This window comes from Ahaetulla prasina, chromosome 4 (genome assembly GCF_028640845.1).
Source record: "Ahaetulla prasina isolate Xishuangbanna chromosome 4, ASM2864084v1, whole genome shotgun sequence".
Taxonomy (NCBI): Eukaryota; Metazoa; Chordata; class Lepidosauria; order Squamata; family Colubridae; genus Ahaetulla; species Ahaetulla prasina.
The window spans coordinates 62,285,736-62,313,354 of NC_080542.1; the positions used below are offsets into that span (position 1 = coordinate 62,285,736).

At 36.3% G+C, this 27,619-nt stretch overlaps 1 protein-coding gene across 1 annotated transcript; it reads left to right on the top strand.

The window, feature by feature from the left end:
* Positions 1–538: 538 nt before the first annotated feature.
* Positions 539–26,782, top strand: IGFBP3 (insulin like growth factor binding protein 3). Its single transcript, XM_058182282.1, has 4 exons — positions 539–1,707; positions 7,121–7,341; positions 13,782–13,901; positions 24,406–26,782. Exons 1-4 carry the CDS (start codon positions 1,290–1,292, stop codon positions 24,529–24,531), a joined length of 885 nt encoding a protein of 294 aa, XP_058038265.1. The 5' UTR covers positions 539–1,289; the 3' UTR covers positions 24,532–26,782.
* Positions 26,783–27,619: the final 837 nt, after the last annotated feature.

Here is a 27,619-nt window from a genome sequence, read left to right on the forward strand (position 1 = left end):
AAATTGGTGCTTAATTGATTGTCTCCATAGCTGACAAGAAGAAAGGCAGACTGACAGAAACATGTATATAACCTCGCATATATTTCAGTTCCTTAAAGAACTGCAGATATCATATGAGGTGATATCCTAAAACATTGGCTGCCATTAAAAAAGCTGGCCTCTTGGGTTTAATCTGTTCTTTTAGTCAGTTCCATTGGAGACAAGAATTGAAAAAGAATTTCCGATTTGGAGCCTCTCTTCTTGAGTCAAGGGAGCAGAGGGGGCATTTTCCTTGAAACAAAGGCAGATAGAAAAGTTGAAGGGGGAATCGGGAATCTCGTAACCCCCCAGCCCAATGCTATACAAAAGTATCTACTTTAACAAAATTTCTAAGAAATAACCTTATCATTATGAATCATTCGCCGATCCTCCCGCCTTCTTTACTTTCTTGACCGAAAGTCTTCCCCCTCCTATTTGGCTGCCAATGGTATTCATTATTCATAAGTCCGGGGCGTGTCTTAAGGAGGGGATCTATTTAGGCACCAACTGCGGCTGAAGGAGAGATCAGAGCGAGCAAAGTTAGGAGAGCGACAGCGAGTTGCAGGCATCGAGGAGATTTAAACGGCAAAAAGAAAGGACATTTTTCTTCTTTAAATTACTATTACTTTGCATCATCTTTTCTCTCCTGCCTTTCTTCTCTCTTCTCCCCTTCCCCAAAGGACGTCTTATTTTATCGTTTTTGGGGAGGGACTCTTAAGAAATTGTGTGGCAAATTCGGGGGGGGGGGGATTTCCAAAGGAGGCGATTTTTGTAGCTTTGAAAAGGAAGGCGCTTTGGAAACAGGGAAATCTATACTTCTGAATGACTGTATTGATATTAAAGGGCAAAATAGGGGAATTGTTCCTGCGGCAGAACTGGAGGGACTGTGACTCTTTTCTTCTAGCTTGTTTCTGCGAAAGAGGTTGGTTTCTTCCAGGCTTTGGCGTTAGAAGGTTGAGATCTCTAATCTGCCAGCTTTTTTAAACTTAAGGGGGCTCCCGCAGAAGCTGCAAGGAGCTACACTTCTTGTCTTCCCTCTCCTCAGGCAAGCGGGACGTGTGCTTGTGCTCTGCCCTCTACCTACAGAAGCGTGTGTGCAAGAGCGAGTGAAGTTGTGCGTGTCTTTTTGTGTTGGTGCTTGTTCTTGCTCTGGGCACGAGGGGTACCCGGGTCGGCCAGTGCGCACTGCTCGGGGCTGCTTGCAGACCCTTTTTCCTCTTTGCCTGCCTCTCTTGATCCTCTTTTCGTCCCTCCTCCCTGTCGCTGTTGCTATGGTGTCTGGGCTCTACATGCTACTCTGGGCAGTGGCGACGGCGCTGCTGAGCCGGATGGCGGTGGCGGTGGGGCCGGTGGTGCGATGCGATCCGTGTGACACGCGGGCTCTGGAGCAGTGCAAGCCCATGGTGTCGGAATGCCCGGAGCTGGTGCGCGAGCCGGGGTGCGGGTGTTGCTTAACCTGCGCTTTGCAAGAAGGAGAGCCATGCGGCGTATATACCGAGCGCTGCGGCTCCGGACTCATTTGCCGGCCCCGAAGCGACGAGCCGAAACCTCTGCAGGCTCTGCTCGACGGCAAGGGGCGCTGCATGAACGTGAGCGGCGACGCGGCGGCCGGCAGCAGCAGCAGCAGCAGCTCCTCCACCGCCGGCAACAGGGTGCGTGACTTCCTCCTGCGCGGGACCCACGGACCAGGTAAGAAAACAAAGAGCCGGTCGTATATGATTCTCTAGTCAGGGATCGCGGCGGCGGCGGCGGCGGCAATAGCGTGGCCTGCCTGCCTTAGAAGGTCGTCGTGCGCGTGCGCAGCTCGTTAAGGCAGGTGAGGTGGTTTTTGCGAAAGAAGCCGCGCCAGCACTTCGCGGCTGGTTTGTTCGGCTACTCTCGCTTCTTCCAGAAGATCCTGGCAACCTTCCCTCCGATTTTTCCCCTTGGCGACGACCCGCCATTAAGATAGGAGTGTGGGGGAAGACTGTCCAAGGTCACCTAGTAGTGATCTGTATTTAGCTGAGAGTTCTCCCTCCTCACGTGCGAGTTCAAGACTTTAATCGATAAACGGCACTGTGTAAGCAGGAGGCGGGACGGTAAGGTTGGTAGGATTTGTTGCTTTCGTTAATGTGTACATGTACGTGCATGTGAAGTCCAAATTGTGGGGTAAAAAATATATTGCCGTTAAATGGTAAGTGCTTAGCGTGAATGGATACAAGTGCGATAATATTGATATTCGTTATTATTAGCCGGTATTAGAAATAACTGTTGATACTTTGTAAAGTCCAACGCTTTGTGTTAAATAAGCTAAGAAAAGACGAGTCCGTATTTCAAATAGTTTGAAACCCGAGTGAATTCACTAATAAGATGACTTTCGGTTTCGTCTGATTCAGCGTGTGTCTGCATGTAGGAGACTATATTTTAGTTCTACGTGCAAAAGCAATTCCATATAGCAAGCCAGCTGTGTGCCCTGATGGTGCCTGATTCCCATATTTGTACGCAAATTTCCCTGTGTAATCTTGGCGGTAAAGTGGTGTGAATATATAAGGTCCGATGCAACTTCAATCTGTATTGATAAGGAACATTTAAGGTTTACTTGGCTATACGTTGGCCAATGTATAGCAATGGTTAATAGCCATTAGCCAAAAAATTCTTCTGCTGATCTTTTCATTTGTGTTCCTATCTGAAGTAAGCTACTCTTGTTATAAAACAACTGGACTCTGCATAAAAAGTGCATTCTTGTGTCAGTTTTATTTAAAAGTTATTTAAGTGGAGTAACAGTAACAATTTCTTTTTGTAACACAAGTTTTTACACTGAGACACATGAATTATGCTATTTTGTATTAAAGTGCATGTATGTATGGTTGCATATGTAATAGACATATCCATCCTTAATGCTTCAGACCAATTCTTAAATTAATAGCTCTGCACAATGATATCCCTTTGTCTTTTTGATTTTCTAAAAAGTGGAAGAGAAAGAGAGGGAGTTGCTGCTTTGTGTCCTGTAGCCAGCAGACTGACCAAAGCAATAAAATTAGTTTATCTAATTTCAGAGATGGGAAACAAAAAAAAAAACTTAAAATGGATGGACCCCGGACTGCCTCTCTTCATTGTAGAATCAGTGCAACGTTTCATTGATCACATGGTTAACTTCTGCATACATACATATTTTTCCAGAACACAATGTTGGGATTTATTGTTGAGAAATATTAAGATAAATTCCACAGGAAAGCATTTGTAAGGAACATCATTGCCTATCTTTAGCATCATTGCCTGTCTTTAGCTTCTTCTTCTTCATCTTCATCATCATCATCATCACATTCAGTTTGTGTACTTACTTAATGTCCATCTTTAATTAAACCTTTTCATTTCAGAATTTGGCTACAAATCAACTTCTACATTGTTTCTCAGAGTTAACTCAAAATCTATTTTGATAATTACAATTTTTTTATTCCCAACCCTCTCTGCATCAATCCCATGACCATTGGATGCTGTAAAAGCCGGCCAGATGCCAGTTGCTCAAAATGCAATCCCATGAGTGGGAGGGGCGATTATTGGAACGTGGAATCTGGTTGAAAGTACCCATTTGGGGATCTGGCATAATTTAAAACAGTTGTTAAGTGACTAGTTGTAAGTCAATTCAGTCAGAATAAAAGATAAAAATTCCAGGACTATCAGTGACCAGAAATGGAAGGAATTATGAAGGGATTCACTGAAAAAAACTTTTGTCAATGGGATTTAATTGACATAGAGGATAGATCTGGCTACAGATCTGTATCATAGTGGTTTTTTCATTATTAGTCAAACAAACTAAAAAGAGGCCTTTAGAGGTTACCTTTAATTTACCTATCCTTGATGGTATATGAATAAATTAATAAAAAATAAATACTATAGTCTGCATTGTTGTATATCATAGGCAGTTGGGCTTCAAGGTGTGTTCTCTGAATTTTGAGATTTATCCAGGATAGATAGATCTAAAGTATCATGAGTAATATTCCTCTGTTCAGCTTCCTCATACAGCAGAATTCACTATGTTTAGGCCTCACTTCTGACAAGATCAGATAGTGCTCTCCATCCTAAATCTTGGCAGACATGCATAAAATATGCATGTTGTATAGTACATGCATGTACTACAAAATATGCCATAAGAATCTGTGCACTCTACTGAAATATCCTGAGGTCCTTGATAGATATTTCCATGAAAACAGAAATCTGTCAAACTATTGTATTAGATGCTGTTGTCTACATATGAATCTGAACAAATCTCATTGCTGAGCAGCATTTGACACATTAAAAAGAGGAATTAGCTAACAGACTTCTTGTTGAGGTGTAGACCATAATGTTTATTAATTTATGAAGCTTCTGAAGTGGAAAAATGGTATAAAGTGGCTTTCAGATAAAAATCTAGGTCTGAACTTCTGAAAGAATATTGGGATATAATGTCTGGCAACACCAATCAATTACACACTAGAAGATTTGGGGGTATATTTTTTTTTAGCAAAGCAATATTATTGGTTTTTTTCCATGAATGTATCTGCTCTAGAACTCATTTTGCTTTTGGCAGTCCTAACTTTTGTGGTGTTTGGGTACTTTAAGACACCCCTAAATATATCCAGGAAGAGTAAGCAATGCAAGAAATAAACCCATCTGGAAATTCTTTTGTTTCCATTTAAGGATAGTTTAGAAAAAAATTAATTAGTCAATAATTAGTATAGTTAGGTTACTACAGATTTCCCAGGACAATGGAAATTCAGGTTCTTTACCTCTAAGGAGGGGCTACTGGATCTGTGTGTTAAAATCCAGAACCAGTAGTTGGATATTTTTTACTGCCACCTTATGCCTGTCCATATAACATAGTCTTTCTATAGGGATTACTGGATGATTTAAAGTCATTTTCCCCTGAAAAAGTCAAAAGGAAATATTTTTAATTAAGTAAATAGACACACAAGGGCATATGCTCTTTTATGTACACTGAATATGCACCAAGACAAATTCCTTGTGTGTCCAATCACACTAGGCCAATAAAAAAAATTCTATTCTATTTTAATCAAAGCAAATAATAATTTTGCTTCCTTCACTATTTGTGGGAAATGTATTCTCCCCACTGCTTTTGCCACTTGTTTAGTGGTAGAGGCAAGATATTAATAGCAAGTACCTAGTTTTGACCCCACTCCTTTGTCTTTCGGCAGCAGGCCATAGACCTCTTCTGAGTGGGCTTTTCTGTACTATGCATTTTTCCCCAAGTAGAACTTTTTACAGTACTATATCATTTATATTATTTTTGTAGCTGAATATGAAGTTGGTATGTTTCCGAGCCCTTTGCTTTATAGGTGAATACCTTCCCTGTTAATCATTGAATATTGTGCCTTTTTGTGAGCTATTGCCACAGGTGTTTTTTGGCTGAAATATAAATATCCAATGAGCTTGGGAAATACTCACTTTAATAAAATACACAGAAGAAGTGAAACCAGGTATAGTAGCAGCTGGAGAGAAATTAAGCAACACACATACCTCTTAACTATATAGGAACTTTTTGTCTGCCACATATTTGAAACACTTCCTTTATGAAAGTGACATTTTTTTAAGTCTCAGGAAAAATCAAGTATGCATATTTGTTTTTAGAACGATAGCACAGTAATATTAACAGCCCTGAAAGGAATTACCAGTTCCTTCAAAATAGCAGCAAATATGAAGTAATAATTCAGTAGTTTAAAACAGCAGTTCCCAACCTTTTCTGCAGCACACCTGGCAGCGGTGTCAGGTGGCAGTGGGAAAAAGGATAGTTTCATGCACACAACCTAATCCCACAGACGTGCAAATGGAACCTGGTGTGCTTGCCCGCTGCTTGCGTGACCTGGTTCCCAATCGGCTGTGGACCAGTATCAGGCCCTGGACTGGGGGTTGGGGACCCCTGGTTTAAGATTTTTTTAAAAAATACTAATGATTAGTAATTACTATTTAATAACTCAATTTTATTATGACAGATTACACTGTGTCTTCATCCATTTAGGAAAAACATGGCAAACTCAAAAATAGATACCCTTATAATAAATCTTATAAATAATAAATAGGCAAACTATTTCAATCCTTTAAAAGTCAAAATAACATCCCAATAGATTCTTGATTTAGGTCCAGATTTAGAAGCAATTAAATCCTGGTACAATTCTGCCCTCTTCTGGTGAGAGTTAGAGATTATTTAAACACAGGAAAAGCAGTTTTCTATCTGTGCAGGTAGTCCCCAGTTTACAACCACAATTGAGCCCAAAATTTATGTTGCTAAGTGAATCTCCCCCCATTTTATAACTTTTCTTGCCACAGTTGTTAAGTCAATCATTTCATTTGTTAAATTAGTAACACTGTTGTTAAGTGAATCTAGTTTCCCCATTGACTTTGCTTGTCAAAAGGTCGCAAAAGGTAATGACATGACCCTGGGACACTGCGACCGTCATAAATATGAGTCAGTTGTCAGGTGTGTGAATTTTGATCATGTGAACATGGGGATGCTGCAATGGTCATAAGTGTGAAAAATGGTCATAAGTCACTTTTTTCAATGATGTTGTAATTTCAAACGGTCACTAAGCGAACTATTGTAGGGTTCAAAAGTATGACCAGGAAAACAAATCAATGTAGAATATATAGGCCCTTTTTCTAACATTTAAATATAAATGAAAGATGCACAACAAGGCTTGCAACCCAATAATGATGTTGAAATTATAGGTTGAGAAGTTACTAGGTTCCTTCAGTCATGGGAACACAACTCTAAACAGGTGCTATTACCTATATGATGCCTAAGGCTGCCATCTTAAAACCATGTGCTATGAACTATGTATTGCATTCAGGACACAATAAGTAGGTGTTTTTAAGTATTGTGGCATCAGTAGCAGATCATTTTCTATATGTAATCTACATATATGCACAATATTTATTTAGATTTCTGCTTTGTTATGCTTCCTCAGAATTAAACTGACCTGATTTTTTGATTGTTTCCTATTCAGTAATGTTCTATGTAAATGATGGCAAAGTATAAACTTAATATTCAATATTCAAAAGCACTTCATAAGTTACTATTTATTAAACTGTCATTGGCTAACAGCTTGTTTAACTTGTTTTTATTTTAAAGGGAATTCCAGTGATTCAGATGAAGACCAGAATATTAGTAGTACAGAAAATCAGTCTGTTCCCAGCACCAACAGGATGTTAGATTCCAAGTCACATGTCCATCAGACCAAAATAGATGTCATAAGGAAAGAATATGCCAAAAATACCCAGCGCTATAAGTATGATTCACAAAGCACAGACACACAGAATTTCTCTTCTGAATCTAAACAGGAGACTGAATATGTAAGTATTTTAAGTTTGCTTACAAATATTATGTAGATAAAATACTGTTTAACAGTATTATATACATCCATGTCTTCATTACATCATTTTAAATGGATAAATTTTACAGATTAATTAATTAATTAATTTTATTTATTTAATTTGTACAGCCACCAATCTCACGAAGTGACTCTGGGCAATGAACAAACTTTAAAAAAAATTAAAACAATTAAAATAATAAGAAAGTTAAAATTCACAGCCTGAGTTTTTGCTGCCATCAAAATTATTAGAGTACTGATTTAATGAATTGGTTTTGTTTATAAATTTTACTCTATTATTCCCTGATTATCCTATAGGTGATTTAAGTAATTACTCTTATGGAATTAGCCACCATTTATAGGTAAAGATTTGTTTCATTTTATTTATTTATTTTTATTCAACCTTTATTGTTTTTATAAATAATTTTAGGTGGCAAACATACCTAATACACCTTCCTTCTTTTATTTTCCCTACAACAAAAGCCCTGTGGTTTTGGCTAAGGGAGGGTGATTAACCCAAAATCATCCAATTGGCTTTCAAGCCCAAAGCAGGACTAAAACTCATAGTCTCCTGTTTTGTAGCTTGATGCATTAGCTTTAGTTTGAAGATGTCACCAAACAGCATCTTCAATTACATTTTAGTAAATATAAAAATTCTAGTTTGGAGAAAATATTGCAGTTATTTTAGAGCAGATGGAAGGGAAAAAAATTCTTAATTTACTTCCTTAAGAAATATTTTATTCATGATCTATTGTTAGAGTTACATCCTGCCTTTTGTTCAGAAGCTCCAGGAAGCATATGCAGTGTTTCCTCCTTCCCTGTTTTACCCATAACAACTCCTGTGAGTTAAATTGGGTTAGCTAACAGAGAACTGGCCCAAAATCAGCCAGTGGCTTTTTGTGGTTGAAGGTAGTCTTGAAGCTGGGCCTCACCAAAGGAGATCTACCACAAATACCAAAGCTGGTGCCATTAGTGTTCCTTTACCGTTTAAAAGTACAAATTTTCTTCTTGGGTTTGTGAATAATGTCTCTATAAAATAAGCAGACTAGTAAACAGTTAGATAGACAAATGTTGTGATTCCTGTTCCAGAAAATGTCTAGTAATTTCACAAGATGTAAACCTTTTAATAAAGTCATCATTTAGAAATTAAAAAATTTAAAGAAGAATGTGTACATTCATCCATGCCTACACTTTGATTAGCCTGGTTGTTTTTCTGGAGGTAATAGATTGATTCACTTTTATACCTCCCAATAGACAAGACAAATTATTAATAAATATAAAATTTCTTACTTCTACTCTGTGAGCTTGCATCCCAAGCAGCAAATTCCAATGAGTATAGTGAATGTAAGATTCTGAATCAACTTTTGGCTGTCTATCAAAAGGTGTCTACTGCTCCTAAAGTCATGTCTAGCTTCGTTAGTGATCGCTCTGCCATACTGAAATGCCTTTGGGCAAAATAACACATGGGGATGAAGTGGCTACTGTTTCTTGTTCCTTATATGCAGTGTGCGAACAAAGTCTGCAGGCCAGCCGAGTTGTAGGAAATGTGAGCATAGAATACTGTGGTTCATGTACTGTTCTTGGCAGGAAATCTGCTTATCCCCCATGTCTATGCCAACAGGCACACAAAACATTGCTGGGTATTTCTTGGCTTTGCATCAAAACATTCATAGCTGATCTAGACACAGTGTTGTGTTGTTGAAAAGAAAAAAAAAAATAGCAGGAGAGACTACTCCAAAAGCCTACAGAAATAAAAATGTTTGGAGTCTGAAAAAATGCAAAAAGTGTCCGTCCTGCTAATTCTGTCATAAAAATGCTCTCGTTTATCAGAGGCAGTCCATCGATGTTGGCTTTCTTGGACAGAAATAAAATAGGCAGAATAATTGTATTTCAGTGCAATCCCTTTTTAGCCAAGGAAAGTACCCAAATTTGGAAATAAGAAGAATTCAGTTGCATTGGTAGTGATGTACCGCCATTCAAGAAACAGCTGATTTCCGGGTGCTGCTCAGGCCCCCACCTCCAGCAAGCATGGCCGCTTTTGTTGCCAGTTGCAGCTGCAGAAGAAGCCGGAGGCCAAGCGACGTACCCTCACGCCCTCCTTAACTAATGGTGACAGTCACAGCAGGCAATTGCATCCACAGAACAGGAAAGGAAGGCATGGAAATCCATACTACACCTGGGACGTCAGAAGAAGCCCTGCAAGGAGACGCCACTGCTGATGTGCAGGAAGTATCCTGCACATTTCCTGCACATCGGCAGTGGCGTCTCCTCGCAGGGTTTCTTCCGATGTCTCAGGTGTAGTATGGATTTCCATGCCTTCCTTTATGGGAGTCGCTTCACACCTGCATGTTCACATTAAAGGCTCGGAATGGGGCATTTTTTGCAAACTGCTTGAAAATGAGGAGGGGAGATTTTGCCTCTTATCCTGTTCACAGTCTGTGCTGAGCTTCAGAATAAGGCGAGAGGCAGGAAAATCCCCCCCCCCATTTTCAAGCTGTTCACAAAAAATGCCCCATTCTGAGTCTTCAGCATATTCTAGGATTGCAACATTGAAGGCTCCAAATGGGGCGTTTTGCGAATGGCTTGAAAATGGGGAGGGGATTTTCCTGCCTCTCATCCTCTTCTGAAGGAAAGGACGGTGTGTGTGTGTGTGTGTGTGTGTGTGTGTGTGTGTGAGAGAGAGAGAGAGAGAGAGAGAGAGAGAGAGAGAGAGAGAGAGAGAGAGATCCCTACCCTCCCAGCCCTCCCAAGGCAGCCACATCCCTTCACTAACCTGCTTTCCTGCTCCATTCTCCACTGCCACGTGCAGGGCAAGAAAAGTAGTCTGTGGGACTACTTCCAACTTCGCAAAGTGGTTTTGTTGTTGTTTTTTGGAAGTTGGAAGGTCTGAATTTCTGGTTTGTGTGGAGAATTTGGGTTATTGTGGCCGCAGGCAAGCAGGTGGTGGGATGGAGAGGGTGGGGCCGGTGGGCTTGCTGCCTCCTGCACCTCAAAAATAATAACACCTCCCCGAAAATAAAGCCAAGCCCTAATTTGGGGGGGGTGTCAAAAGAAAATAAGACCCTATCTTATTTTCAGGGAAACACAGTTTGTTTGTTTATTTATTTATTTATTTATTTATTTATTGAATTTCTATACCGCCCTTCTCCCGAAGGACTCAGGGTGGTTTATATGACAAAAATATGTTTCGTTTTCAAGTTTCAGAAAAATAATGCTACTTCAAATGTTCTGGTAGAATGGTTCTACAATGTTTTAGTGTTCCCAGTTAAAAAAAAATAAAGTATTTCCTAAATAATTTTATAATTATTATTTTATTATAATTTTTTAAATAGGTAAAGTATTTCTAAAATAATGTTATCCTTGGCCATTTTTTTCTGCAGATTGGGTGGAAATAAGTCCCTTCCTCCCTCCCTCCCAGCAAGGCAAAAAGTGACTACAAAAGTGAAATTTTATTAGACTTGAGTGCATATTTTTATGATAGGATTGGCTAATTGCTGCTAGGGAAAAAAAGCAATAAAATGCCTCCTTCAAGTTGAGTTGAAATCTATCCTCCACAGCCTCAATTGCCCAATCTAACCTGTAGTCCTTATAGTTTCTGGCTTTCTTCCATCTAAGTACTGCTACTTAATTCTCAGGTAAATGACATTAACTATTCCATTTGAAATTTTCAGGCATAATAAATTAGAAAAATTTGCTTTTAAAGGCATTGTGAAATAGCAACAAAATAGAAGAACTTGAAATGAGTGCACATACAGATCATTGTCAACATATTACCACAGTTGTGGCCCAAAATCCAGTTGTAATACCATGTTTCCTCAAAAATAAGACAGGATCTTATTTTCTTTTGACCCCCAAAATAAGCGCTTGGCCTTATTTTTAGGGAGGTCTTATTTTTGATGTGCAGGAGGTGACGAGCGTGGTCACCTCAGAGCTGCTACACAGCCGCTTGTCAGCTATTCTCCCTGAGGCCATGCATGTACTTCCAGCCATGCTTCCCAGAACTCTGCACAATGCCATCAGCCTGTCCACGCTGCTGCAACTGGATATCCCATTGCCATTGTCACCTCCCTGTTCTTCGCTAATGGCTTTTGTGGCAGCCATTAGAAGGGGCACAGGAGCGGCCATTAGATTAGGGCGTGTGGGGTGCATGGGGCATGTTCCCCCTCCCTTCCCCCTCTCTGGCCTTGCCTCCTCACCTTGGGTTGTTTGCGTGGCAAGCAACCAAAGGAAATGGCTGGGACTGGCTGCACATATGTCTAAATATTTTCAGAGAGGGCTTATTTTAGCACATGCACTCAAAAGCTTAATTGGGCTTATTATCCAGGGAAATCTTATTTTTGGGGAAAGAGGATATTTCAGTCATAAGTCGAGGTAACCAAGTAATTGGGCCTGTTTTTTTCAACATTTTTGTGATATTTCTTAAGTTGAATAAACTTTTCCCCCCCAAATGGGCACTGTTTGCCAGAACCAGCCAAAAAGACAATCACATGATTGCAGGATTTGCAGCAGGTCACAAAGGCTAGTCATTTGCCAGATGGCTGAAATACAGTCATCAGGTAGCATGATATGACAGCTGGATGTGCTTTATCAGCTATAAAGTACCCATTCTGAGAACATCATAACTGAACAGTCATAAGATAAATCAATTACTACCTGTACATAAAGATCACAAATGAGAAAAAAAGCATGAAGGTCATAGATTTTAAATGCTCAACATTGCAAGGGATAAGGCCAAAGCTCAGTAACATAAGCAAAAAGAACTTTTTTTTTTGAAAACCCTCCCTATTCATTTGTTGTGGGCTTTTCTTTTCTTTTCTATCACCAAGTTTCCAGATGCATATGAAAATCAAAAGTCTGGATCCTTTAGATGAAATATTGCTAAGCCGAAGTAATAATGCTAGCATCCTTCATTTCCAACTGTGGTAGATTGGTTTGATAGGACTTGTGATTCAACAACATCCAAAAAGCTATACATTATAAATACACACAGGACTTCCCTTCCACAAGTACCATTACAAGCTGAACTTTTTATTGCTTTTTTAATTCACATAACTGTCTTTAGATTTACAAGATATGAAAACATCTTTAAACAAAAGATTTATTAATGTAGGAATTCTTCAGTAGTAACAGGCTGTGTTCTTGGCCTTCAGATTTCTGTAAGTATCTCATTCCACTTCTTCGAAGCCCATCAGTTTCCACAGCATAGAAACAATATCAAATATGTTCCCAAATAACTTGAGACAAAACCATCAGACACAGTTGGCTTATTGTTCCTATCTAAGACATACCAAAATGCATGAATTGTACAATGAGTAAGAACACATGAGGGGATGGAGAAGAAAAAAATAACCTTCCAGGTATGCAAAAAATGAAGATCCGGGAAGACTAAGGAATTATTCTAAATAAGATTTTGACATAAAGTTAATTTAAGGATGATCATGAATGCTCCTGTGTTCTCCCAGTTTGCACTAATTCAGGAGCCTCATTCCCAACTCATATTTTTACAAAATCACATGTAGTTGTAGTAGGAGCTTTTAGAAGTTTCTTTTAAAAACCTTAGGTTTGTTTAGGATCCAAGTCTGTAATCTAAGAAAGAGGTCTATAATTAATTCTGATAACATCTGGAGGAGAAGCCTGGAGTTGACCTTCAATGAATTGGCCAGCTGCAAGAGTGTTTTCTCCTACTCAAGCTCTGTACATCTTTGGCTGTTTTTGCATTGTTTGCTGCAAAGAGCAGATCTTGTTCCCATCCAGAAAAAAAAAAGAACAAAGGGTCAAATTTTCCTTTTTGTTCTTTATTCTAGTAGTAGGTAGTTAAGATATCTGTCTAGAAACCAGGAGACAAAGTTTAATCCCACCATTAAAGTCAGTTAGATGACATCTTCTTTTAGCTTCAGACTCAGTACTTGCATCAGGAGAGCTGAATTTAAAGGGAGGATCCCAGAAGATGGATCTCTCTCAAGCTGTGGCAATCAGCTACAGCACAAAAAGCAATGGGCATTACTTGTTTTGCAGACAGCAGCCTTACTAATTTAACTACGGAGGTGCAGTAAGGAGACCATGGGATAGGCAGAAATTTGGAAAGGGACAGCAGAAAAAGACATTGGAAAAGTCTTTTGTCCCAGCTGTGTAAATTACAGTAATATATATGTTGTAAATGTATAATTCTGTAAAATAAGTTTCTTAAAAATAAAGTAGCTGGATTCTTAATGTATATATATGACAGTGATATGTTCAAAATGTAACTTTTTTTAAATCTTTCTTGAGTGATTTCTTGCTATTATATATACATTTGCATCTTCTTTATTTATAATAGTATAATATGGATCAACTAGAACTCCAAGCTCACTTCTACATTATTCTATGTTCTAACATACAAGAAATTGTTAATTTATAAAAATAAATTGAAATTGAAATTGACAGGGGCCTTGCCGGAGAGAGATGGAAGACACATTAAACAATCTGAAGATTCTGAATGTTTTAAGTCCAAGAGGACTGCATATTCCAAACTGTGACAAGAAGGGATTTTATAAGAAAAAACAGGTGAGATGAAGTATTTAATATTTCCATTTCTTCTTGCAGATGCAAATCCACTACTGTGTAATCATCAGTAAGCAATAAAGAATTCATATTCATTTCCTGGTGTTTTAAATGCAAAATAAATTGGCAATAGTTTAGAGCACCTTTTGGCTTAGATCTAAAGTAACATGTCAAGTCTGGTTCTTTTTATTTGCTGTTGCTAATGACAGAATAAACTTCCAACAAAAGTCACAAATCAGCTGAGCCAGTGCCCTTCAATTTAAAAAAGCAAGCAGCTCTCTGAAGAAAAGCAAAAGAAAGACAGCAGATATTGCCATCAACATATAACTAGATCAATGCTTTTAATTATAAATAGCTGTCCAAGAGTGGCTAGAAAAATTGGGCTGGGTTATGTTACAGATGGCAACTTCAGCAACTCCATGTATCATTCCTTTTTATTCTACAGAAGATCACTTCTAAAATCTAGCTCATGAAAATGACACATAAGGAACATTTATTTCGTAGTAATACTGGCATTTCATCTGGATCAGCCCTTGAAGCTGTGGCCTTTCTGACAAATGGTGAATTATTACAGCTATCTGTGCCATTGTTACACTAAGGGTGGTCAGAGTAGCTGATTCAATAAGACTGATAAAGGGCCTTCAGTTAAACAATGCGTTTGGCCATTCAATTCATTCTCATTTGATTTTACAAGTATATGACTTTAATTTTTTTCTTCAAGAAAACTGAGAAACTGAGCAATATGGTGGGGAATTTTCACAGCTGGAATCCCAGAAAATTTATACAAATAATGTTTAGAAAAATTATGTGTTTATTCAAATATTAAATTAGAAATGTTGAATTTCAATGTCCTTGATTCAATATGTATCATTTTGAGTAGCAGAAATTTTCTCTAAATTGATTGTCCCTTTAAGTTGAAAAATTGGGGAAAAAACCTATATGCAGATATAAACAAGGTAATGCATATCCAGTAGCACAAAGTGAACGGAAAAATGTTCATATCAAAAAGTTTTATGAATGATAATAAATGTACATTTAGAAAAACTGCTGAAAAATCTCACTGGTAACAGGAGGATACCCTGAAAAGGAAGTATTTTTAATTGATGCAGATCAAAATAAAGTAAAAACTACTATGACTAATCCTGATTCAAGCCTAAGAACTGGAGTTCTTTGATGACAATCCTTCACAGACATTTTTAGTGATTCCATTACTTTGTGCAATCTAGCAAATTCTTCTCTGCATATTCTTCCATTTTACAAATATGCAATTTTGACTCCACTGCTTTAATAGGGAATATTATTAGTAAGGCATTCTGTATTTTTAGATAGGCATTTATGTGCTTGGAGAATTGAAAAAGAGGAAACTCATCATCAGGTTATCAGCCAACCTCCAATGAATTCTGAAAAGTCCAGAGGCTTTCCTTTTTTAAAAAAAACCTCTCTTTTTTTTGAATCAAGTTTTATTGATTTTTTTCCCTCCACACCCACCCACATATTTTATGAACAGAGTATTGACCATATCATACCTTACACAACTTGTCATATCCAAATACATTTTTACATAGTTATAATTTCTGCCAAAATATTCTTTTTCCATACTTTTAATCATATCTTAATATTTCTATGCTTACTATATAAACAACATCTTCTGCCCTCAAATTCTAATTTCTCCTTTTTTAATCATATATATTCTCTTTTAACTTTAATAGTGATTCATTCTTTATCCTGATAGATTTAAACGTGTTCGCCTTTCTTCTGTTTCATCTCTTTGTTTTACAGCAATCTTTCTTCTCTGTCCTCTCTTTCCTCTCCCTCCCTTCTTTTATCCTTCCTACTTTCTTCTTTTCTCCTCTCCTACTCCTTCTCTACTTCCCCTTCCTTTCTCCCCCTCCTTTTTTCCTCCCTATCTAATCTTCTTTCCTACTCTCATTTCCCCTCCCATTCTTCCTCTCCTCTTCCCTTTCTTCTATTCCTCTCTCTCCTTTCTCTCTTCTCTCTTCTTTCCATCTCCCTGCTCCTTCTTCCACACACTCACTCTATTGCTGTATTCATTTTCAATTCAGTATGTTCCACTATGGTGTGCAGGCAACCCCGATTTTTTCTTTATTGAATATATTTCTCAGAATTTCCATCACATTTTTAATTATTAACAATGTATTTGAGTCTGCTCTTTCAATGCTTATATTACTCTGTTAGTTTCTCTCTATATAATAGTTTAGAAGCAGCTCTATCAAATCTTTTAGCATCATGTTTAACATCGTCTCCTGGTACAGTAGTTTTTATGTTTCCTTGTGTACCAGTCAGACAATTGAGGATTTTCTTCAGTTCATATCTGAAGTTGCTGTAGTCATTTTTTTACATTTTTCCTTATAGAAGATTTTTCTGATTTACAAAATTTCACCTTAAATTCCAGCTCTTAGCAAAGACAATTTCATTGACAATATAATATTTTTTCCGGTTTTTCAAAGTTGAAAATTAGTAATTCTTTGTAACTGATCAGTTGGTATTTTTTAAAAAACAATGTACTCTCATATTTTATACATTAAACTCAGGCTAGAAACCAGGAGCTTGTGAATTCTAGTTCCACCTTTGGTTAATTTTGATCAGTAAGTTTCTCTCAACCCTGAAGAAGATGGCAAACCATTTCCGAACAATCTTGCCAAGAAAACTTCAGGGACTTCAGGCAATTCAGGCCAATTGGAGGAAAGAAGGGAGGGAAGAGGAGGAAGTTTGGTAATGCGTGATCCTCCAAATATGACTGAATAAAAATTTCCATTAAGCTCAATCTGCAATATAGTGGGAGTTGTAATTCCGCAGAACATAGAGGGCTAGGCATATCTCTCTCCTGAATAATAAGATTCCAATTGATATTTACTGAGATCTTTATTAATCAGCCTTTGTAGGTAGAACAGATAATATTTTCCTTGCTTTATAAAGTGCAAGTACAAGTTAAACTTCCCAAGAATTGTGATTCCATTCAGCAAGAGAGTGGAATATTAGCAATAAGTGCTAAGAGTGTCTCCTAATGAAATGTAGAACGTTGCTCAAGAGTATCCCATATTCCATGACCAAAAAGCTGACAAAGATAATTGAATAATTAGTGATACATGCCTTTTTAATATTTTTTACAAAATTTGGAAGCTACCTTCAATGTGTAGAATACAGAAATAAGTATGCTAATTTATGAAAAATGAGCAGGGTGGTAGCAATTCAGAGATCCAGAGAAACAGACTAGCTTTTCAAAACCTGTCATGCCCTTTGCAAATTTCTGCCAAATGCTTCACACAGTACCAGGCATTGCTCCCTTCCTTACCTGGAGAAGCATAAATCCCAATCCCCATTTGAAAGAAATGCTTGTCAGGGCTACACATTAATGCATAACATAAAAGAAGAGAAGAGGCAGATTTGGAGGAGTGGACAAGCAAAGAGCATGGAAGACTGTACAACATTGTTCTTTATTTGACAAGACAGACCTCCAAGGACTCAAAGTCTTAACAATTCTGATGAACTATTCAGTGAAACCATTTAAACATTCTGTCCTCCTGGAGCACAGCTGTGGGGATTTCAATACCCCTCTTTTTGTGGAATGTATCTGATGCTTACACCAATATGGAGTGCAGCAACAGCTGCTACCACATGATGTCTCCATCTGAAATTACCGCAAACGATAGCTATGGCAGCAGCAATGATTTCAAGAAACATTTTACTATTCTCACTGGTAGCCAGGGAACAATTCCAAGTGGTAGAAATTACATTTATTGTATATAATTCATTGTGTCTTTACTATAGCAACAATCTTGAGAATATAAATAGGAGTAGCCTCTTCCAAAGATTTCTAAAGGATGAGGAGTTTTCAGCAAACAATGATTCAGTTTTAACAATGTCAGGATTCAAAAAAACTGTTACTAAACAGTAACAGTGAAAACCGAACAGCTTCCCCTCATTATTACCTGAACTTTGTGAACCTCCATGATTGAAGGAATCATAAATATGAAAATTCAAATTCAGTGAGCTTCAGAGCTATTGTCTCCAGTGAGAAATAGAGTAGCTGGCACACAGTATTCAAAGTCTCAATATTAGGATTCTAAGAAAAGCAAAAGCCTTTCATTGCAATAATTAGAAACTTCTCATTATAAGCGCAAAACAAGTAATGCTCAACTTAAACCCCAAATGAATAGTTTCCTTTGATGTAGAGATACCAAACTCTATATCATTACTGCTACTTTACATATTACTGCTTTAATACATTGAGAATTAGTAGATTTTTGTTCTGTTACATGCACTTATGTTTAGCATAGATAATCTCATAGTGTTGAGACATTTCCTATGTCTTATGAATTCAAATTTTAATTAAATTTGAAATATTCAGGATTGAAATAGAAATAAAACTTTTTCTAGACTATAGAGTTTTAATGTACAATAAGAGCTCAGATGCTGGTCTGTGAACCATAATAAAGATTTGGTTTGGTAAGAGCTCAGATCCTATACTATTCTTCGAGTCTCCCCCATTCACTCCTCTGGTACCTTCCAGGCTAGATTGGTACTTATAAAATATATGATTATTTTATACATTAGATCATGTGAGCCCTCAGTTTCAGTTTGTTGACTGTTTGTAGCTAAAATGCACAAACTAGGAAAGTAGATTAATAGCACCTAGTACTAGGAATTTATATTGAATCCAGGAAATAAAGGTATAATAAGTGACTGCATTAAATGGATTGTTAAATTTATACCTCCAATATTTAGAAAAAATTGAAAGTAACAGAAGAATACTTAATGGGTAAAAGGACTTTGAATTCCTTGTACCAATAATTGACTTGTGAGAGTTGAGTGATAAACTAGTCAGCATTGGTAACCATTGACCCAGTGTACATTAGATTTTTGGGATAAACATGTAAAGATAAATTTATATCTTAGTTGAGTTCAAATTCTGATGACCACATTGACCTTGTAGTTTTCTTGGCAATAGCATGGAAATGGGAAAGAAGGAGCAGTATAAATGAAGTCTTCTTTCTCTCTCAGCTTGATATTTTATTGCTCCTGTCCTATTGAAGGTTTACTTGCCATTTCCTTTCTTTTGGCACTGATCTGTCTGAGTATTATTTCAAAAAGACAGACGAAATAATTTACTTTGTTCTCTGTATACGTCTCTCTCTCTCTCTCTCTCTCTCTCTCTCTCTCTCTATGTATATATATATATATATATATATATATATATATATATATATATATATATATATATATATATAGATCTTTAGTTATTGGGTTTTCTCCGCGTAAAATTGAGTGTCTTGGCGGCGTTTGACGAGTTTCATTCGTCATCTTCAGGCTTCAACTTCATGCTTCTGGGAGCAACATTGCTCCCAGAAGCACGAAGCTGAAGCCTGAAGATGACGAATGAGACTTCGTCGAAACGTCGCCAAGACACTTCCAATTTTACGCGGGAGAAAACCCGAATAACCAAAGATCTACATACAAACACCCGCGAAAACCTCAGAAAACAAATACACACACACACACACACACACACACACACACACACACACACACACACACATCTATATATTTCCTAAATGGGGCAAAAGACTGAGTAAAATTAAGATTTGAAAGCACCATGTATTTTCTAGAAAGAAAAAGGATTGAAGAGGAGAAGTTGAAATTGTAACAAAAAATGTGGATTTGTGGATATATCTGAGAAGATAAATTAATAAGGAAAAAGTTTGTCTGAGGAAATTGAAGATATAAGGCTTGAGTCAGGTCAAAGATTTATACAATCTGAAGAGAAACTAAAAGTCATAAGTGGATAGTTTACATTAAAGGAGCAGGAAGTTTGATCTACACAAAGCTGTACCTTGGATAAGATACTGAAAAAAGGAATCTATGTAAATAGCTGAGGCTGAAGTTCTGAATGGATGACACTGACTTGCCCTTAGGAGGTAACCACAAGGGGGAATTGAGATCTTGGGCTGAAAAAAGGGTCCCTTGCTTCTGGACTGGATTGTTTATTTGTTTTTGCAAGTATGTTGAAAAATACTGCTGAAAAGAAGGCATTTTAGAACTTCTTTAAAACAGAAGTAACTCAGTTTTTTTAATAAGTTGTTAGTATATGATTACCATATTTGTAATTATTTTGATTCAAGCTAAGCAAAGACCTTAGGGATTGGTTGGTAATTTGAAATTTGTTCTCAGCATTTTTTTTCTCTTGCATTGGCTTGATATTTATTTGCCTTAATGGGAATTTTCTGTTTTTCTACATATCTCAACTAGCTTTTCCTGCTAATTTTATTTTTTGTTTATGAAATGCCATACAGTAATCTGAATAAAATTAATAGATCTTTTGAAGATTGCTGCATGCAAGACATTGTTTTGAGCAAAGATTGTGCTTTGTATCTTTAGTTTTCTCTTTGGTTTTGATTTCCCCAAAAATATCTGTTTCAAAATTCATTAATGTGGGTTTTCTCAATCTCCCTGTCCTTTATTTACAGCAGGAAAAAAATTCCATATGTTTTCCTTTTTAACTATGCGTGTGGTTTTGTTATAGGGCAATTGCTGTGTAGGATGACAGTTCCATTACTTTACCAATAAGGTAAAAACCTTTCTTCAACCTTACTGTTAAGTTACCATTACTCTACGATTTAGGTAAGATAACCTAGCAATGAGATTGTAGAAAGGTTTTAAGAAGTAATAGCTAACTTGAAACATTTGGTATTTCAACAGCAACACTTCCTAGTGCAAATGCTTTGGGAATGTGTACCTGTCACAATGATAGATATTCTGACAGTGTATTTCTTCCATTGTTTCTCTTTTCCCCCCATAATCTGTTATTTTAATAAAAATGTGAGATAAAGTCATTACAGCCACGTTTTAAAATTTGTATTTTATATGTATTTTTTTATTTCACATCCTTACCCCTGAGGAAACTCTTTAAATTTTGCTACTAAATTTATGGTTCTAAAAAAGGTCTCTTCTTCACATTTCATCATCAATCTTAGCTTTGCTTTGGAGGTTTCTTCTAGCAAGTTAATTGATTTTCTAATTTCGAAAACTGACTGTTTTCTGCAACAGTAGACATATAGTAGAAATAAGGTAAAGAAAGGCTTTATTTTTTCGGGGGGGGGAGCATCTACTTATTAATTTCTAACAGACATTCAAGTTCCACTTGACATTAAGTGAATTGTATCCTAATTAGATGGAGAACTGGTACAGTATTCCTATCGATTTTCTTCCTATCTCTCAACTGATCTAGTAGTAGTATGCTGTTACATGACAGCAAAATATGTTTCTTTATATTTTATATGCTAGTATTAGTAATAGCCAAGTTGGTCCATTATCTGTGAAGAATGTGACATCGTAAAGCTGTCTATGGCATGTTGGAGAATCTTTAAATTTTGTTTTTATTTTAACAACATTTTACAAAGTCACTTACAAACTTATTCTGTTATTCTACTGGAAAATTTTGATTCTATAAGCAGTATGTTTGCATGACAGTTATGTACGGGTTTTTGGATCCATGTCAATAATGCTTTCAATATAGCAGATATTTATTGTTAACCTAGACTCTTACAATTAGTAACTTTATATAATTCTTTTTTAATAATCTTCTTTTAAAGGAGATACTTTTCAAGCCAACTTTCTGATTTTTTTCAAGAGTTCTCCAATACATAAATTAGATGAAAATCGTGACTTAAGATGACTTTGTCAAGAGCTCAATAGTTTATACTCTGAACCCTGTATAACCAAGTCTATCTATAGTTAAAACATCATTGGTGAACTGTGTTAATTAGATGGTTAATTTGGAATATTTATAACTTGACAGTCTGTTGAACAGATTTTCATTTCTGTAGAGAAAGGTATATGTAATCTTTATTTGCAATATTTAACATGAATAAGACAATTAAGAAAATGTGATTGCCATCTATTGTTTTTTTCTGAGACACAACCATTGCCTAAATTATATTAAAAGAATTTAATTTCACTGAGTATTATCTTTTAAGACAACTGCATGCATAGGGTTTACACAGATTTCCAGTATACCTAGCAGTTGTTCAAGTGGTAACTCTGTTGCAAGAGATTATATATCTGCCAATAAATGTCCACTACAAGTATGGAATTCCTTTGACAAACAGATGCAAGTGGTGTTGTCACTGTAACCAAAGCTGCTTGCACAGGCATGTGTTCTCTTTAAGGCCTATCGAGAGGCAACTGCCTTTCTTTCCCAAATAAATTGCATGCATAATTCCCATGAGATTCCGTTGTACCCATTAAAGGTTGATGAGGCTCTGTAATGGTAAGACAGCTGTGGTGTGTAGTGTTACTTTGCATGATTTAGAATTTTTTTGAGGTGAATAAGAGTAGTTGTTTCTTTAAAAAAACATTATTAAATTAAAAAAGTAACAGGGAAAAAAGGGAAAAGGGAATGAAAACAACAAAAGGTTAAAAAATAAAAAGGAGGTGAAAGAAGGCAAGAGATAAGCAAAAAAAAAAAAGACTGACTTTTCTCAGTACAGATAAAATGAATAATCGGCATTCTCTTACTCTTAAGTTAAATATAACATTGAATTCTAATAACATATGCAATATTTCTGCAATCTTAAATGAACCTGGTTATTTAAAAATTGGTTTAAAAATAATTATTCATCATTAACAGAAAAATTATAAAAATAATCTTAGTTTACAAATAAACTTAAGCAAAATGCTAAAATAATCAAAATAGCCAATTTAATAATAATAACAGAGTTGGAAGGGACCTTGGAGGCCTTCTAGTCCAACCCCCTGCCCAGGCAGGAGACCCTACACCATTTAGGACAAATGGTTATCCAACATTTTCTTAAAAATTTCCAGTGTTGGAGCATTCACAACTTCTGCAGGCAAGTCGTTCCACTTATTAATTGTTCTAACTATCAGGAAATTTCTCCTTAGTTCTAAGTTGCTTCTCTCCTTGATTACTTTCCACCCATTGCTTCTTGTTCTACCCTCAGGTGCTTTGGAGAATAGTTTGACTCCCTCTTCTTTGTGGCAACCCCTGAGATATTGGAACACTGCTATCATGTCTCCCCTAGTCCTTCTTTTCATTAAACTAGACATACCCAGTTCCTGCAACCATTCTTCATATGTTTTAGCCTCCAGTCCCCTAATCATCTTTGTTGCTCTTCTCTGCACTCTTTCTAGAGTCTCAACATCTTTTTTACATCGTGGCGATCAAAACTGAATGCAATATTCCAAGTGTGGCCTTACCAAGGCAATATAAAGTGGTATTAACACTTCACGTGATCTTGATTCTATCCCTCTGTTTATGAAGTCCAGAACTGTGTTGGCTTTTTTAGCAGCTACTGTACACTGCTGGCTCATATCTAAATGGTTGTCCACTAGGACTCCAAGGTCCCTCTCACAGAGCAAGGTACCACATATACGGTACCTGTGCATTTTTAATTTTTTTTGCCTAAATGTAAAACCTTACTTTTTTCACTGTTGAATTTCATTTTGTTGGATAGCACCCAATGTTCAAGTCTGTCAAGATTAACATCTCCATTAATTCATTTTTCCAAATCCACTCTTTTGTCACTAATTTTACATTAATTTTACATTAATTACATTTTGTGCATTATACTGTATCGCCTGACTAATATAATCTTCCTAATCTCAATTGCACATCCATCTTTACATTATTTTAAAAAACTCATTGTACTATATTGGAATTGTTTTTTAAACGCCTCAGTCCTTAAACTCACATATTTACCAATAATCAAAGTTAATACTATATCCCATTCTTATGTGGTTAATTTAACAAACTATTAATTCAAATATATTTATATCTTAACTATAAACTAACTTATTAATACATACATCCCTTATCTAAATCTATTTATTTTTTACATTCTCTATCAAATGTATTATATATACAATTTTAACAAATAGAATTTTATTGTATGTTATTCTCTTGTTATTTCTAAATCAAAATTTCTTTCAACCAAAATTTCAGCATAATCCAATTTAAAAAAAATTTGGGCACCATCTTATTGTACCCATCTTCAGAACAGCACATCCAAAAAAATCAACTATTAAAATGTTATATAGCATATTTTAAATAGACATGCCACTTAAATAGACATATCCTCTCTTTCCAACTCTCCTACTTTTCTATTTCCTTCCAGTCTTCATTCAGTCTCCAGGTTGTTGGTGGTCATGTAGTCCCTATTGTTAAGGTTCTATTAAGTCTCGATCAAAATATTGTACATTTGTGGTACGGAAGTCCGTGCCTTTAAATGAAATATAGTGCAAACTTCAACCTCAGAAAGTTCAAGTCACGTCTTCTCATTTGATCTAGTAAAATATGCTGTTTGCTTAGTGTACATCTAGTAAAACAAAATATTCTTTTCTTTTTCTTAAATTCATATAGAGAAATACCACTATCTTTAGTTAGGGCCTAGCCCTAAAACTATTAAAACATTTAGATTTTTAAATATATATATATCAATAAAATGTAACCCTTTTCCTCTCTGTTTTTTAGTGTCGTCCATCCAGAGGCCGGAAGAGAGGCTATTGCTGGTGTGTGGATAAATATGGGCAGCCACTCCCTGGATATGATGGGAAAGGGAAAGGAGAAGTCCATTGTTACAATTTAGAAAGCAAATAAGAGGAGGCCACCATCTTCCATGAAGTCTGTATATGGCATCTTTACCAGCCAGAGGCCTTGGAGTGACCAGGCTACAGCATGGAATGCATTGGACTTGGGAATTCTGAGTTTTGGCCCCTATCTATATTGGGGAGAGTCAATAGCTCTGGATTCTGCAGCTGCATCCTGCCACTGATTCACTTTTTGCTTTCCATAGATTTATATAGGGAGCTCTGAAATCCCAGATAAATCTGCACTATTGATCCCCAGAATGAATAAGAAAAGAGAAAAAAAGGCACTTCAGAATGGATTCAGGGAGCATCCACTCACTTTGGTTTTTGTTTTTTAAATAATAGCCTGTGACCAATTTGATCCCGAAAGATAATCATACTTTTATTTTGAAGAATTTGTAGACTGTAATTATTGTGAAGATACAGGTATGACACAACCCAAGCTAAGCACTTTTAAGTTACATTGGCTATCCATATGTTTAAACTTCTTCCATTGAAATAAAAGAAACTTAAGTTGCAATCTTTAAGCTTAAGAAAGAGTCCCATTAAATTCAGTGGGAATTTATAGTTGATAAACGTGTAGGATTGTGCTATTAATAGTGCTTATCTTGGGCTGAATCAAACTCAAGGTTATAAAGTAAGCTGTTTTATTTTCATACAGGTCTTACAAGAACTTTATTTCACGGGTAAAACATGTTTTATTAAAAGAAAAAGCTCAAAGAACTTTTAAAAGACACATGTTTCTACTTGGTTATTTTTCCTGTAAAAAATATACTGTATTATGACTATTCTGTTAGTCTGTATTTAATATAATTTTTTAATAAACTATTTAAATGTAACATCAACATCAAATGTTACCCAATCATTATAGTGTATGCTTCCAAATTGTCTTTCCCAAAGCCTTACCAAGGTTGATGCATTTAAACAGGCAATGTAAAAGTGGAGCATCCACTGTTTCTGGATCAATCAATATTTACAAAATTCTAGTTACAGAAATAAACAGTACTTTCCATTAAATTTTAATTAGCATTACTCATGAATCATTATCCAATACTGAGTAACAGAATAACAGACTAACAGAGTTGGAAGAGACCTTGGAGAGACCTATACCATTCCAGACAAAATGGCTGTCCAGTCTCTTTTGAAAAGCCTCCAGTGATGCACCAACAACTTCTGAAGGCAAGCAATTGTACTGGTTACCTTATTTTTCATAGTATAAGACACATTCCTCTCCCACTAAAAGAGAGTGAAAATTTGGGTGCATCTCATACACCGAATGTAGCCCTGCCCACCCATCAGCCCCCACCCTTTGGCCTCTGCCTCCCAGCGATTTACCTCCAAATAGCAAACAGCCTGTTTGAGCTTCAGCACAGCCTGATTAGCACAAGCAACTGCTTGTCAGTTGGCTCAGCTTCTCCACCCTCAGTTGTTTCAGCAGCAGGGATTGCCATTGCCTATTGCCGCAAGGGCCTCCGCTGTTTGCTGCAAGGAGGCAAATTGTTGGAGGGAGATTTTTTTTTCTTGTGCTAATCAGGCTGTGATGAAAATGAAAATGAAACTAAAGCAGGCTGTTTGCTGTAAAGAGGCAGGGAGACAAGAGGCAGATTTATTTTCTTGTTTTCCTCCCTAAAAAAGGTAGGTGTATCTTATGCCCGGAGCATCTTATACTCCGAAAAATATGGTAATTGTTCTCACTGTCAGGAAATTTCTCCTTAGTTCTAGGTTGCTTCTCTCCTTGATTAATTTCCAGCCATAGTTTTTTGTGCTTTGGAAAATAAATTGACCCTCTTCTCTTTGTGGTCCCCTCTCAAATATTGGAACACTGCTATCTCAAAATTACATGTCTTGACACTAGTCTGAATCAGTTTCCAAATATTGATTAAATCAATTGAGTAACCATCAGGCAAAATTAGATTAAGGAGATAAGTATTTGATTGTAACAAATACTTACCAAGTACCTTACTGGACCCTTAAATAGAATTTAGTCATAGAATTACAGGACATGAAAAATGCCTTTCAAAGTGACATCTGATCTTCAAAAGCTTATGCTATAATAAATTTGTCAATTTTTAAGGTGCCATGATATTCTGTTGTTTTTGTTTAAGCAGATATCTGAAAAGCCTGTTTAAAGGTTTACATATTTGTTCCTTGTTTCCAATATGCATATTAAATGGATTCCAAAATTCTTGACATCACATCCTAAGTAAATGGATGAAAATAAAGATAAGTTCATGTAAGATACTGGACTGCAAGAAAATTTACATGGGAAAGGATTATGTGTTTATTTGTATTTATTATTTTTAGTTAGTTTTTTAAAAAAAATACTAAGCAAACAATATCGGAGCTTAAAATTCATAGAAACTATACAATTTTGTGGCAATATTTCTGGTTTGCATATTAAAGAGATTATCGTATGAGACAGCAATTAATCCAGTTAGCAGTAGAAATAATTATCAGGAATTGAATTAATTAATTTTCAATTTACTTTGAATTACAATTAAATTAAATTTGACTATCCAATTAAATGCAAGTATCCAATTAAATTAAACTCAAATATTTTGGAACTTATTCCAAAGTCTTTAACAATATAAACAGAATGACTCACTATCAGTTTAGAATAATTGTTTTGCATTCTGTCAAAAAATGTAAATTCTGGTTGCTAGCCGTAATTAGCATGGGACACAATTCAGTAAAATATGTGGAATCAATTATTTTTGGCAGGCAGAAAACTGAGTGTTATATAGAAAATTTACTGCTGGTTTTTGAACTTGACTGGTGCTCTTAGTGAGGAAAGACTTAATGTTTTAGAACGGGTGTCAAACTGGTGGGCCATGGGGCCCGATGCATCATGTGCAGGCCATGCATATCCTAGCTCTGCAAAGGCAAAGAATTGCAACAATACATCACAATACATCATGTGACACAATCAAGTTTGATACCCATGCTTTAGAATGTAATTCTGAAATTTCAAATGAACACACAAAATATTCAAAATTATATCCAAATACTGATAATCATTTTAGATGATTCTTAAAAAATATATGAATAGAAAATACCACAAATATGCTTTTATGTTCCATATTAGAAATGCATAGGTA

Bases quoted from the DNA above. Each gene is read 5' to 3' on its own strand.
- IGFBP3 (XM_058182282.1), top strand. From the start codon at position 1,290: ATGGTGTCTGGGCTCTACATGCTACTCTGGGCAGTGGCGACGGCGCTG. The intron at 1,708-7,120 runs GTAAGAAAACAA...TTTATTTTAAAG, and splicing joins GCGCGGGACCCACGGACCAG to GGAATTCCAGTGATTCAGAT. The intron at 7,342-13,781 runs GTAAGTATTTTA...TGAAATTGACAG, and splicing joins CTAAACAGGAGACTGAATAT to GGGCCTTGCCGGAGAGAGAT.